This window comes from Kogia breviceps, chromosome 19 (genome assembly GCF_026419965.1).
Source record: "Kogia breviceps isolate mKogBre1 chromosome 19, mKogBre1 haplotype 1, whole genome shotgun sequence".
In the NCBI taxonomy this organism is placed as follows: domain Eukaryota; kingdom Metazoa; phylum Chordata; class Mammalia; order Artiodactyla; family Physeteridae; genus Kogia; species Kogia breviceps.
In genome coordinates, this window is record NC_081328.1 from 7,734,500 (window position 1) to 7,748,716 (window position 14,217).

Below are 14,217 nucleotides of genomic sequence, written 5' to 3' on the forward strand. Positions count from 1 at the left end.
CAAGGAGGTGGGGTTCCTGGCAGAGAGAAAAGGATGGAGACTTGAGAGCTTTGTGTCTTTGAGAAAATGCAGCTGGTTTTTGTAGAGTTGGCAGCTAGGGAAGCTGATAGGAGGTCCCTTCACTGAGCACTGCATGCTTTCTAGGCACCTGGGTTCTGTAAGGTAGGTCACCTTGGCTCCATTTCACAGAGGAACAGACTGAGGCTGGGAGAAGATGGGCAACTAGACCCAAGTTCACGCAGCTTGTAGGCGGCAGGTGTTTCTGACTCTGGGTAGAGTTCACCCCTGTGCTCTGCTGCTGGGCTGTTATTTGGACCGTTTCCTACAAGCTGTAGGAGAAACGGAGGGGTTTTAAGTCTAGGAGCAAGGAACTTGCTTCGTTTTACACAGAGCTGTTAATCGTGACAAAGGTGTAACTGGACAGCACATTGTGGCCGCAGGGGTGGAGGATGAAGTGGGAGAGTGAGGCTGGAGGAAGGAACCCGGTAGGGCGTGGGCAACAGACCAGGGCAGCGGAGAGGAGGGATGGACTGAAGACTCCGGAAGTTTGTCCTGACTGGTTCCGGTAAATCAGCAGCTGGACGTGGGAGGGGCATGGAGGCCGGCTCCCGGTTTCTGGCCTGAGTAGTAACCCGGGGCCACGTCTGCACTAGATACATGCAGGAGGAGGGACAGGGAGAATGTGCTTCAGTTCAGGACATTGACCTTGGGCCCCCCTACTTCCTTCTCATCCTCCTTACCCAACTCCCCCTCCTGCCCCAGCTCCTGGGGGCTTGCCCCACGCCCCCATCCCCGGGCATTCGCCCTTTACGGGGCTCATCCAGTCCCATAACTTTAAATCCTATCTGCAAGTCAGCAACTGCCAAATCTACCTTCTCTCCTTCAGACCTCTTTTTCTTAGCAGCAGGCTGTCCGCTGTCCACTTGACATCCCCGCCTCGGTGTCTCACGGGCGCCACAAACTTAAATCGAGTTTGGATCCATCTTTCTACCCACAGAACCCCCTTCTCTCCCCATCTCCCCAGTGGCGGTGCCACCAGCCACTTGCCCGCCCAGGCCCAAATGCCAGGAGTTCTTGCCCTCGCCCTCTGCCTTGTTCTCCATACCGAGTTCATCCTAAGGGCAGGTCAGTCCTGCCGCCCAAACACATCTGGAAGCTTCCTTCTCCACCGTCTCCTCCGCGATCTTACGGGTTCGGCCTACCATCGTCTCTCTTAGGGCCTGGACTACAACACAGGTGGCCCCGCGCCCCCCGACCCCTCCCCCAGTCCATTCTCTGTCGCGTGCGCGTCCTCACCTCCTCAGTCCCGAGGCCCCGCTGGCGCCAGCTTCTTGCACTTCTACCTGCCTCTGGTCCTTCACACCTGCAGTGCTCTCTCCACCGGCTCATCCTTACCCTTAAGGCATTAAACGGAATTTCTCCAGCGAGGTCTCTAACCGCCCATGCTTCTCACAGCGTCCTGTTCTTTTCTTTCAGTGCACTTCTCACTGTTTGTAATTGTGAAAGCATTTAATGTTTACTTCATTTATTTGCTAACATACATGTATCAAGCACGTCATATGCCAGACGTCGCACTAGGTTAGAGGGAGGTGATGTGGAGAAAAGCAGACGCGAGGGGCGCTTTGTGGAAGGCAGAGGCAGCTTTGTGACTTCTGGGTGGACGGGAGAATATAGGTGTTTAGTGCTGGCGCTGGCAGGCCAGGTATCGTGTCATCGCCCAGGATGAGACTGGGGCTTGAGGAAGGCAGAATCCTGGCCAAGCGCTGTCTGCCCGCTCTTGCGTCCTGTCTCATTCTAGAAAGGATTTTAGGTGAGCCGAGTTTGGGCCCTCGGTGCGCGTCGTGATGTACAGAAAACGCAACAGAGAAGTCATCAGGGAGAGTGTGGTAGTTAGAGAGGTGGGTCGAGGGCCAGGAGAAGGTAAGAGAAGCCAGGCGTGGAGAGTTTCTAGAATGCTGCTGAGATGGTCCACGGGTAAATGGACCAGGGTCAAGTCAGCCACGGCCCGGGCCTGTCATGGCCTGAGTGGGGTGGGGTGTTGGGGGGAGGGTGGCCTGGAAGCCAGTCGGCTGCACGGTGGGAAACTGGGGGGAAGGATGAGGCCAGTGTGGGAACCGCCTAGAAAGAGACCCAGCTCTGGGGAGCCGGCAGCGGGCGGGCTCACGGAAGTTGGTCGTCCTGGCGCGTGCAGGGCCAGGCTTGGCGAGGAGAGACGCGCTGAAGGCAGGGGAGAGCGGTGGTCCCCAAGGGGCACAAGCAGGAGGGGCTTTGACCTAAACCCTCGAGCCTGGCGGCTTCGCTGAGGAGAAAGCGTAGGTGGCGTGCAGGCGTCATCGACCCTTCTCGCGGCTTCCTCGGAAGGCCTGCGTGACTTGGGCAGTTCCCTTACCTCCTGGGCCGTGGTTGCCTCTTGCATAGAAACCTCACTGGCCGTCAAGGATTGGAATCAAGGCTGAGGCTTTGGGCTTCCCCGGTGGCGCAGTGGTTGAGAATCCGCCTGCCGATGTAGCGGACACGGGTTCGTGCCCCGGTCTGGGAGGATCCCACGTGCCGCGGAGCGGCTGGGCCCGTGAGCCGTGGCCGCTGCGCCTGCGCGTCCGGAGCCTGTGCTCCGCAGCGGCGAGAGGCCACGGCAGTGAGAGGCCCGCGTAACGCAAAAAAAAAAAAAAAAAAAAAGACTGAGGCTTTGCCGAGAGAGCGCTTCACGTGGTCACAGGGGCCCGCGTGCCTTGTGCCCCGGGGCTCAAGCGGCAGAAGCGGAGGGGACCGCGAGGGTCGAAGAGCGCGTTGACGGGGTAGTTCAACTGATACGGTGGTTTTTTTTAAAAAAAATGTCGGTTGGGTGTTTCTCTCATTCGTCAGATTGCTTTTAATGAGAGCGTGTTAGACACCGAGTGTTTGGCTGGCGGCTGGCGCGCCCGCGGGCTTCTGCGTGTGATCCCGTCGCCGGAAGCGTTAGGTGTGTGGGCGGCGGAGACCGTCAGCGGCTGTAGTAAGAGCGGAGCGTCCGAGAGGTTGAACGGCCGTTGAACTCAGCTCGGGCGCTGACTGCTTTTCAGAAGAGACCCCTTCCCACGGAGTGTTCTTGCCCCTCCGTGAGTGTCGTCCGTGCTTTGAGGAGAGAGCTGAAGTTCACGCCTTCCTAAAAACGTGAGCTGCTGTGATCTAATCTTCCTGCATTTGCTGGCCTTTCTCTTTGGAGATCTAATGACCAATAAATAAGAGAGGACTCTGGTCGCTAATCGCTGAGCGTATTCACTAAGTGGATTTGCTTTGTATCGATGTACATCTTAATGCACATTTTTAGAAGCCGCTTCCTATCTTGAGACCTGTCACAGTGTCGGCTTGTGTATCAATGGCGGCCAGTAATCTTTCGTCTACCAAGTAACTGTATAGGTAACAGGCACACGTTATCAGGCAGTGAGCTCCAGAAACTAGCGCAGCGGAAGGCACCTGCTGGTATGTGGTACGAATTGTCACAGCACCACAGTGTCCCGCCCTAGAAGTGTGTGGCTTTTAGTTCCACGGCTTGTGCAGTGTCTAGATATGCTGATTGCCTTACCTCTATGGCACCTCTTCTCATTTGTCCCACAAAGCTTGTGCTGCTGCCCCCTCACTCTGTCTTTTCTCTCCCTGCTACAGGGTTAGAGTTGGCTTATTTTCCCTTGTCTTTTCGATTTCCGCCAGTGGACCGGATCGTGGGTCTGGATCAAGTCACGGGGATGACGGAGACAGCTTTTGGCTCTGCCTATAAAACCAAGAAGGGCATGTTCCGCACAGTCGGGCAGCTCTACAAAGAATCCCTCACCAAGCTGATGGCCACGCTCCGCAACACCAACCCTAACTTCGTGCGCTGCATCATTCCCAACCACGAGAAGCGGGTACGTGCTCAGCAAAGCGGGTGCGGGCGCTGGAGGCTGATCGAGGCCCCGTCGCGAGGATGAAGCCCTAAAACTCTCGTCTGCTTGGCTAGGCTGGAAAACTGGACCCGCACCTAGTGCTGGATCAGCTTCGCTGCAACGGCGTCCTGGAAGGGATCAGAATCTGTCGCCAGGGATTTCCCAACCGCATTGTTTTCCAGGAGTTCAGACAGAGGTATCGCCCACCTTTACCTGGGTTCTGTGTGTATCAAAGCTTATCTGAATATGAGTCAAACGGTGAGACGAAGAGAAAAGACTCTTCCTGGTTCCCTGGAGGGTTTCCGTTCTCCTTTCATACGGGAGGGCGGTCGTCATTATTACCTTTAGGGTTGGTCGGGAATATTGAGTGCCTGCTCCGCAAAGAGGCAGGCTGCCCATCACTTCTCAGCGCAGCAAAGACTGCTCGCTCCCTGCCCTTGGGGCCCTGAGGCAGCAGTGAGGAAACACAGGGAGCTGAGAACCTACGGTGCACTCATTCAGACAGTTCTACCTGGGATTTAAACATAACTCTTTTTTAAACTGATTTTTTTAAAATACAGGAATAACGTATGTTCCTTTTAGGAAAAAAATTAATTACGTTAACAGTAAATAAAAATTATTCAGGTGTGACTCCTAAAAGCACTTTGGGACATTTCTTTCCATCTTTTTTTCAATGACTATATCTGTGTATGTGGGTATGTATGTATTTTTCCCACTGTGTAGGGTCGGAAATACAAGAGATTAGAAAAGAGTTAGGAAAAAAAGAAGAGGGACAAGATCAGTGTGCAACAGAAATGGATGAAAACATTTTTTTGTTAAAGTGTATTCTGTAATTTTCTGTAACAGTTAGTCTAGTTTGCCTTTTTCCTCTTTGCTCCTGGAAATCAAGTTTCCAAATATGAAGCATTTGTTTTTCCATAAAATAAACAGTGCTGCAGGTCGAAGCGTAGCCCTTTCTCCCAGAGGGAATCCAGTTGAAAAACTGTTCCAATCCCTACAGGTTTTCAGGGAAACCCTTATTATGGCCCCACTATATGATAAACGAGCTGGTAGATTTTCACTTTTTATTTGATAGGAGAAAATGGAACGTAACTGGCATCTAAAATACAAAGTTGGTTGAAGTAGCCAGGATTCATCTTTTAATACAGCCACTGTCTTTGTGCTAAAATTTATTTTCTTGGGGGTATAACCCACATATAGTAAATGCACAGACCTCAGGTGTGCAGGTCAGTGAACATATGTGCACCCAGCCTGGCGCTGTTTTGAGTCACCCTGAGACTTCTTCCTGATCTTTTTTTTAAAAAATTTATTTATTTTAATTTATTTACTTTTCGCTGTATCGGGTCTTCATTGCTGTGCGCAGGCTTTCTCTAGTTGCAGTGAGCGGGGGCTACTCTTCGTTGCGGTGCGTGGGCTTCTCATCCCAGTGGCTTCTCTTGTTGCAGAGCACAGGCTCTAGGCACGCAGGCTTCAGTAGTTGCGGCACACAGGCTCAGTGGTTGTGGCTCACGGGCTTAGCTGCTCCGTGGCATGTGGGATCTTCCCGGACCAGGGCTCGAATCCATGTCCCCTGCATTGGCAGGCGGATTCTCAACCCCTGCGCCACCAGGGAAGCCCCCTTCCTCCTGTTCTAAACAGAGGCCTCCAAGCATTGCTCTTACAGCCTTTTCTGTTATTTGATAAATGCCTACAAGTTGACAGTGACTCAACAAGCAAAGAGCCAGATTCTCCTTGCATCTTGTCTTAAGGATGTGGACATTTTGTGGGCAATAAAAACAAAAAGTTTCTAAAATCACCATGCTTTTGATTCCTCTCCACCACAACTTCTTAAACATGGTCTCTGACTTGGGAGAATTGACTGCATTTTCATTTTGCTGCTGCTTTTAAGAAATAGAAAGTAGATCTGGAGACAACCTCAGATTATCAGCTGGTCATTTTTTTACTCTTAATTCGACATGACTGCCCATTATATTCTTGCCTCTTAGGGAAAGCAAAACTCATAGTTAGTAGGTAAACGTTTCCACAGATTTTTACAAAAGGCTTTTGGGCTGCTTTTCTTACAGATACGAGATCCTAACTCCAAATGCTATTCCTAAGGGTTTCATGGATGGCAAACAGGCTTGTGAGCGCATGGTAAGCTCTTCTGGATTTTTCTAGTTCGTGGGCTGTTGACACAGTCTTTCCTGTAGCAAAAATAATAAACAGACTCTTTCTCTCTCAGATCCGGGCTTTAGAATTGGACCCAAACTTGTACAGGATTGGACAGAGCAAGATATTTTTCAGAGCTGGAGTTTTGGCACACTTAGAGGAAGAAAGAGATTTAAAAATTACCGATATCATTATCTTCTTTCAGGCTGTTTGCAGAGGTTATTTAGCCAGAAAGTAAGTGGGAAATCATGTATTAAATGCTTAGAGTGTATGCTTGTGCTAATAAGCGTGTGTTTTGTGCTAGAAATACAAGAGCGCGTGAGACTTGAGGTCCCTGTCCTGTGGGACCGAGAGCCAGGTAAGCGGATACACGTTCTAAGTAAGGACACAAACAAGGGGCCAAGACAGACAATAAAGGGGTCCTGCTTCAGCGTGGGTCCTCGAGGAGGGCTTCTCTGAGCCCGTCTGTAAATGAGAGGTGCCGCGTGGCGATCTGCAGGTCCAGTCCAGGAGGGAAGGAGGAGAAAGAGTACCTTAGAAAGAAAGAGGGATGTTTCTCCTGTGACAGAGCCAAAAAGAAAAGAGTATCTAATAGAGGACTGATGAAGAGCACGGCAAAGGGAAGGGGAGAGCGGGGCCTTGTTCACACCCGCGTGCGCGCGCACACACGTGTGTCTGGGGGTAGGTGGCAGGGGCCGTTTCCGGCAGCGTCTGTGAACAAAGCGCCAGGTCCCGTGACAAGAGTTGAGGTCGGCGGAGCGGGGCCGCCATCCGGCAGGGACGTGGTCACGTCCCCGACCCCCAGCCCAGCCCACAAAGAACATTTACCTCTAGGAAGTCTCCTGTGACAGCGGCTGTCAAAGCCAGTTCTCTCTTATTTGCTGCAGACTGAATGTGTCCCCCAGAATCGTGTGCCAGAATCTAATCCCCGGTGGGATGGGGTTGGGAGGTGGGGCCTTTGGGGTGATTAGTGCATGAAGGTGGGGCCCTCACGAATGGGGTTAGTGTCCTCATGAGCGGGACCCCACAGAGCTTCCTTGCCCTTCCCCCACGTGAGGCGACAGCAAGAAGAAGCTGTCAGTGAGGAAGTGGGTCGTCGGCAGACCCGGAATCTGCCAGAGCCATGATCCTGCGCTTCCCAGCCTCCAGGACTGTGAGAAAGAAATGTTCGTTGTTTACAAGCAAAACAAAACCAAAACAGTTTTCTTTAACTAGTTTTCCTTCCTCTTCTTCAGGGCCTTCGCCAAGAAGCAGCAGCAGCTGAGCGCCCTGAAGGTGCTGCAGCGCAACTGCGCCGCGTACCTGAAGCTGCGGCACTGGCAGTGGTGGCGCGTCTTCACCAAGGTGGGCGCCCGGCTCCCCCCGGGGACGGCGCGCGCGGGACCCAGAGCAGCCCAGGGGCGGGGAGGCGCAGGGTGCGACAGGCGCTGTTCAATGTCGTGAGTGTAGGTGAAGCCGCTCCTACAAGTCACTCGCCAAGAGGAGGAACTCCAGGCCAAAGACGAAGAGCTGCTGAAGGTGAAGGAGAAGCAGACGAAGGTGGAAGGGGAGCTGGAGGAGATGGAGAGGAAGCACCAGCAGGTACAGCTCACCAGTTCCCGCTCCGCCCTGCGTGCAGACGCGCCATCCCCCGCCCGGTGAATTCCAGATAAGCGGCATCGTATTTTGTGTGTATTTTTCACGCCTTTCCAAAGCATAGACGTTTGATCCTAGAGGCAGCGGCGGACGTGTCAGGCCAAGCGTTGGGGTATATATAAACTGAAATCAGCTTGACCTCTTGCGTTTTTGCCTTTGTCACCCTTTGGACACCCAGATGATCACGTTTGCTATCAGGTGTGCATTTAACACCAGTGAGACTTCTCCTGGTATTAGCACCTTCCTGTGACTGCTCACAAGGGACCTAGAAAAAAGTAAAAGGATGAGACAGTACAAGGCACCCCCCCTGCCTGTTCTCTAGCCACGGTGGTCTTGAGTCCACATCCCGTTCTCAGGAAGCTGTGCTTCATGGACAAAGCAGAGACTCAGGAAACGTTTGCAGTTGACGGTGATAGGACTGACGTGTTCAGGGCCAAGAAGTTTTTTAACAGTAGAGGCCAGAATATCATTTGATACCAGACGGCTTCAGTCACCATGAACTTCATAGCATCTGCATAATATTTCCCCTCCTATTCTTTGGTCCCTTTGTGAATTACCTTAATAGTAAGGAAGGGAATTCTTTAAAATAGCATGAATTTAATATGTATTATTCAGGATAACATTTTTCGTTGTTTCTGTTGTCTCAAGTTTTCACCCAGCTTATTTTGCTAGAGCCGAAGATATATTTGAAAGTTTTGCGATTGATGTTACATATTTTTAACTCGGGGTTTCTTGGGTGACCTGCGCTCACCACTGGAGTCCCAGTGACTGTCCCTTGTGCATAACCGGCCAGTCATAGCACCGGACACTTTATTGTGATTGCAGCTGCTAGAAGAGAAGAATATCCTGGCAGAGCAACTGCAAGCAGAGACTGAGCTCTTTGCTGAAGCAGAAGAGATGAGGGCAAGACTTGCTGCTAAAAAGCAGGAATTAGAAGAGATTCTCCATGACTTGGAGTCTAGGGTTGAAGAAGAAGAAGAAAGAAACCAAATCCTCCAAAATGAAAAGAAGAAAATGCAAGCACATATTCAGGTATCTGTGATAAGTGTCATTTAGGATTATAGTTTGGGTTTTCCAAATGGATCTGTTGGGTGAATAGATGTTGTGGGTTTGGATTCTTGTGTCCATTGAGGAACAAAAGGAGCCTAAGTAATAAGTCGTTTCTCCGCCCCCCCCCCACCACCCCTTTAAAAGATCATTTGAAGCACACATACAATAGATTCCTTCAAACGTAGATTTGTTATTTTGAACAGGAATCTTTTTTATTTATTTACATTTATTTTTGGCTGCGCTGGGCCTTCGTTGCTGCGCGCGGGCTTTCTCTAGTTGCTGCGAGCGGGCGCTACTCTTCGTTGCGGTGCACGGGCTTCTCATTGCGGTGGTGTCTCTTGTTGCGGAGCACGGGCTCTAGGCTCGCAGGCTCAGTAGTTGTGGCGCACGGGCTTGGTTGCTCCGCAGCATGTGGGATCTTCCTGGACCAGGGCTTGAACCCGTGTCCCCTGCACTGGCTAGCGGATTCTTAACCACTGCGCCACCAGGGAAGTCCCTTGAAAGTTTCTTAAACTGGCCATATATTGATTTGTATGTACAACTCTGTTCTGTGATGCATATGTTTATTAGCTACAATAATGTAGGGTATGAAATAAAGAGAAGCGTGTTATAGGAAAACCACGTGTAAACTCTGGAATCCCACCCAGTTTAGTAACGCACTCATGTTGTGAATGGCACGGCACGCCTGACCTGAGGCAGCCCTTTCTCACCAACCTGTACTATTTCCATGGTTGTTTCTGAGTTCTCTTTCTCTTCTCTTTTGGCTAAACATACATAGTAGAATGAATGAAGTATGCGTTTGATGTAGTTGGACTATATTATTCAATTTCCATGTGTCACTACTATTCTAAAGTACGGATTTTAATAACTACACATTATCCCATTTTACAAGTATACCCACTTTTAATCACCAAGACTTTTCTGAAGTATGTTCATAGTTCCTCGGTATGATAAATAACACTTTGCTACAGGTCTTTTAAATATAAATCACATCTGTGCCTTTTCCTGAAATTGCTGGTTTAAAAGAAATGCTCTTTTTCAAAGCTGCTGCATTGTCCCATGTTGGCTTCCAGAAGGACTGACCCACTTTGTACTTAACCTATAGTGGACACAAGTGTCTGTTTCGCATAATTACATCTTATATTTTTAAAAATAACCCTGCCGTTCTGAAAATCAAAAGCTGGCCTTTCATCTTGACCTCGCTTGTTAGCATGTGTAGAACCTCGTGGAGAAAGTGAGGAGACTGACCGCATGTACTTCTCCCCAAGGACCTGGAGGAGCAGCTGGACGAGGAGGAGGGGGCTCGCCAGAAGCTGCAGCTGGAGAAGGTGACGGCAGAGGCCAAGATCAAGAAGATGGAAGAGGAGATTCTGCTGCTCGAGGACCAAAATTCCAAATTTATCAAAGTAAGAGACTCTTTCCATTTAAGAGCGGCTTTTATTTTTATTTTTTAAGTAAGTTTATTTTATTTATTTATTTTTGGCTGCGTTTGGGTCTCCGTTGCTGTGCGTGGGCTTTCCTCTACTTGCGGCGAGCGGGGGCTACTCCTCGTCGCGGTGCGCGGGCTGCTCATTGCAGTGGCTTCCCTTGTTGCGGAGCACGCGCTCTAGGCGCGCCGGCTTCAGTAGTTGTGGCGTACAGGCTCTAGAGCACAGGCTCAGTAGTTGTGGCGCATGGGCTTAGTTGCTCCGCGGCATGTGGGATCCTCCCGGACCAGGGCTCAAACCCCTGTCCCCTGCATTGGCAGGCAGATTCTTAACCACTGTGCCACCAGGGGAGTCCAAGAGCTGATTTTAGAATATGGAAAATGCTTGTGTCAATGCTCTCACTGAAAGTGGCTTCAAAGAGGAAATTCTCAAGATTTCAAGTTCATTTATTCAGTTTTCTCTCTAAGTCTCTACAGATTTATAGTCGGTATGGATTTCTAAAGACAGAAACTATTTAATTTTTTTAATCCACCAAATATCCTTTTAATCCCTGAGATGAGTGAACGTGCACATTTTGTGCCCTTTGGACACTCACCGACGACTTGTTCCCATCTGGGCGGTAATACATTCAGCACCGGCTGCAGGACTGCAGGCCAGGCGGGTGGGCGAAGCTCTGGAAGGTCATGAGCCTCCCTTTCCTGCCTTTTTGGAATATACGATCTGCTGGGGGAGACAGTGCCAACATTGCTTGTTTTCTAAGTAATAACCAAACCCAGTTGTCTTTTTTTTTTTTTTTGCGGTACGCGGGCCTCTCACTGTTGTGGCCTCTCCCGTTGCGGAGCACAGGCTCCGGACGCGCAGGCTCAGCGGCCACGGCTCACGGGCCCAGCCGCTCCGCGGCACGTGGGATCTTTCCGGACCAGGGCACGAACCCGCGTCCCCTGCATCGGCAGGCGGACTCTCAACCACTGCGCCACCAGGGAGGCCCCCAGTTGTCATTTTGAATGCCTTTTCTGAAGCCGATTTTCCTATTCAGGAAAAGAAACTCATGGAAGATCGCATTGCTGAGTGTTCCTCTCAGCTGGCTGAAGAGGAAGAAAAGGCAAAAAACCTGGCCAAGATCAGGAATAAGCAAGAAGTGATGATCTCAGATTTAGAAGGTGAGTGGTGGAGGTTAGAGAAATTTAGGGCTAGGACATATGAGCCTTTAGATTTTACTTAAATCAGAACGTGCTGTAATAGGAAACGTACGTGGGGATCGCTCATCAGTTTGGGTTCAACTATTAAAATAGCCCTCTTATATGGTGGTGTCATTTGCCTAGTCACCAAGTATTTAGTGCCATCAAACGGCACTAAATTATTTTTAAACTTTTACTTTTTAAAGTTAGGTCCTGTAGTAAAATAGATTGCCCTTTGGTGGACACAGCTGGGACCTAAATTAAGTGTGAGCTGCGCACGGGCCGTTAAATTTGTACGTGTTTCATCTAAATGCTGCGTCGAGGTGCCTAGTGTCCCTTCACAAAGGGACAGCTAGTGACACAAAACCCGGCAGGCGCAGGAGACTCTGCGCAGGGAAGCAGTGTCTCGCTCTGATGGCCCAAGTCATGTCAGCAGATGCTAGGATTTTTGCAAAATGGATCACTGCTTTCTGCAAAAGAAATAAGAAAAGAGGGTGGAAGCTGGAAAGAGCCCAGAAAACCTTCCCTTTGACCCGCAGCTGGAGACGGGCGTGGACAGAGGAGGAAGGACGTGGCTCTTAACGCCCTGCTGTCGCGTGGTCGTTTACAACGGGGAGCAAACGCGTGGTTTCTGAAACAGTATTTAGGGTTTTGTTGTCCTCGCTGTTGTCAGCCTGAAATTCTTTCCATAAACCATTCTTGCCTGTAGGCGATTCCTCTGGGAAGGGTAGGTAGGCCTGTCCTTTGCTCACCTGACTGATGGGCGGGTGAGGACAGTGTGTGAAGGGAGGCTTCCGCAGCCCTAATGAAGGAATCACTGCAGGATTCAGAGGGCGGGCGGGCGAGATGCCCACACTCTGCCCTCTCGCCCTCAGGGCTCAGGAACTGCAGTCTGGGTTCATACCCGGTTCACACGCCGCCCAGCCTCTGCCAAGCCCTCTGCGATCCCGGGCACAGCACGGGGTCCAGGTCACTTTGGCTCTGATAGCGGGGCCCGCCCCCTCCCCGTGGAAGGACATCCTTACAATCCTCCCAGTTTCTTCCTGAAAATTCCACCCTCCTCCTAATATATCTCGCCTTCGGTTTGATCTTAACTGGTTTCAGGTGATGGAGCGGCCGGCAGGATGATATTAAGGCAGCGACATGCTTTAGAATACACGGGCTAATCTTCAGCTTTAATCAGTTTACATTGTCAATGTGTCCGTGTGGAGTAACAGTCACTGTGTTGAAGGGCTTCTTGTATCTTGCCCTAAAGAGCGCTTAAAGAAGGAGGAGAAGACCCGCCAGGAACTGGAAAAGGCCAAAAGGAAACTGGACGGCGAGACCACGGACCTGCAGGACCAGATCGCTGAGCTCCAGGCGCAGATTGACGAGCTCAAGATCCAGGCGGCCAAGAAGGAGGAGGAGCTTCAGGGCGCCCTGGCCAGGTCCGCGCTGGGTCTGCGCTGGGTCCGCGCTGGGTCTGCGCTAGGCCTGTGGCTGGAGGGGGTTCCCGACAGATGAGACCCCGGGCACTGACTTACGGCTTCCTTGTCATCGGGTGTGACACGGGCCTGGGAGACCTGGGAGCACTGGTGTCGGGGCAGCCAGAAAATCGCATCGATCCTTCTCGGTATTCACACTGAAAAATCACACGTCATATCACGAAATCCTTGGAAATTCACACCTGAACAGTTTTAACCATATCAAATTTTCTGGTTTCTGTACGTTACAGATTAATTTCAATATGATTTAGAAGTTTAGAGGAAATCACTTTTCAGAAATATTCCCCCTCTTCTAGCATGATTTGCTATTCAGTCCTAAACCATTCAGTTAGAGAATGCAAGTCATATATAGTAAATACATTTATACTAATATTTCATTTCTTTATAAAGAATAACTATTTGGCTACATGTTCAGAGGACTCAGTTTAATTTATAATGTATTACAATCAAGAAAATCTTATAACAGAAATTCTTCTCTGCCTCTGTCACTCTTAGTCTTTCTTTGGCCACTTACAGAGGTGAGGGCTGGAACCCAGAACTAAAATGCTCCACCTCCTCCCATGTGTCAGCTTCCCCTCCCTCACCTCAAACTTCCCACCTGTCCCCGGTCAGAACATCCACCCACGTTAAACCACGCGTGAACAAAAAGATGCACCAGAGGACACAGAAGGCGTAGAGCGGAGGGTGTGATGGTGGCGGGTCTGCTTCCACTTTGTTCCAAGAATTTCTCTGCATTTGCAGGTTCACTGTGGGCTGGAACCAATCTGACAGACAACACCGCTACCTTGAGCACTGTTTTAACTAGAAGAACATTTGCTTGAGGGGGAATTTTTAAATATTATAATCATTAAAGTGAGACGGTCCTACCTTCTCACGGAGAACTTTATTAGCCTTTTGGACAGGACCCAGACTCCGTCCTGATACCAGCTCTGGGCCTCCAAGCCGTGGGCCGGGGGTGGCGTCTCGGGGTCTCCCCCGGGTGCCGGCTCTGAGCACTTCCCGTGCCCGGGTGTCTCCGCAGGGGTGACGACGAGGCGCTGCTCAAGAACAACGCGCTGAAAGTCGTGCGCGAGCTGCAAGCCCAGCTTGCTGAGCTGCAGGAAGACTTTGAATCCGAGAAGGCTTCGCGGAACAAGGCGGAAAAGCAGAAGAGGGACTTGAGTGAGGAGCTGGAAGCTCTGAAGACAGAGCTTGAGGACACGCTGGACACCACGGCAGCTCAGCAGGAACTGCGGTAAGTGGGGGCAGGGCAGAGATGCTCGTCCTCGGGGAGTGGGGTGTTTTCCTGTACGCCGTCACTTCGAGCATCCTCCCTCCTTCCTGGAAACAGTGGCACGTGGAACAGTAACAAAATCTCGGTGGTTAGAAACCAGCCGGCCTGTAGGTAGAAAGCACA

General features: G+C 50.8%; 1 protein-coding gene across 15 annotated transcripts in view; it reads left to right on the top strand.

Moving 5' to 3' along the window:
• Positions 1-14,217, top strand: part of MYH10 (myosin heavy chain 10) — a 195,963-nt gene that overhangs the window by 160,304 nt on the left and 21,442 nt on the right. For all 15 annotated transcript variants that reach the window (XM_067021824.1, XM_067021825.1, XM_067021832.1 and 12 more), the window contains 11 exons: positions 3,688-3,881; positions 3,974-4,095; positions 5,963-6,032; positions 6,121-6,281; positions 7,283-7,391; positions 7,497-7,628; positions 8,508-8,714; positions 10,001-10,138; positions 11,196-11,319; positions 12,593-12,764; positions 13,843-14,055. In XM_067021824.1, the coding sequence (XP_066877925.1) occupies positions 3,688-3,881; positions 3,974-4,095; positions 5,963-6,032; positions 6,121-6,281; positions 7,283-7,391; positions 7,497-7,628; positions 8,508-8,714; positions 10,001-10,138; positions 11,196-11,319; positions 12,593-12,764; positions 13,843-14,055 (1,642 nt within the window). The remainder of the gene's footprint in view (positions 1-3,687; positions 3,882-3,973; positions 4,096-5,962; positions 6,033-6,120; positions 6,282-7,282; positions 7,392-7,496; positions 7,629-8,507; positions 8,715-10,000; positions 10,139-11,195; positions 11,320-12,592; positions 12,765-13,842; positions 14,056-14,217) is intronic.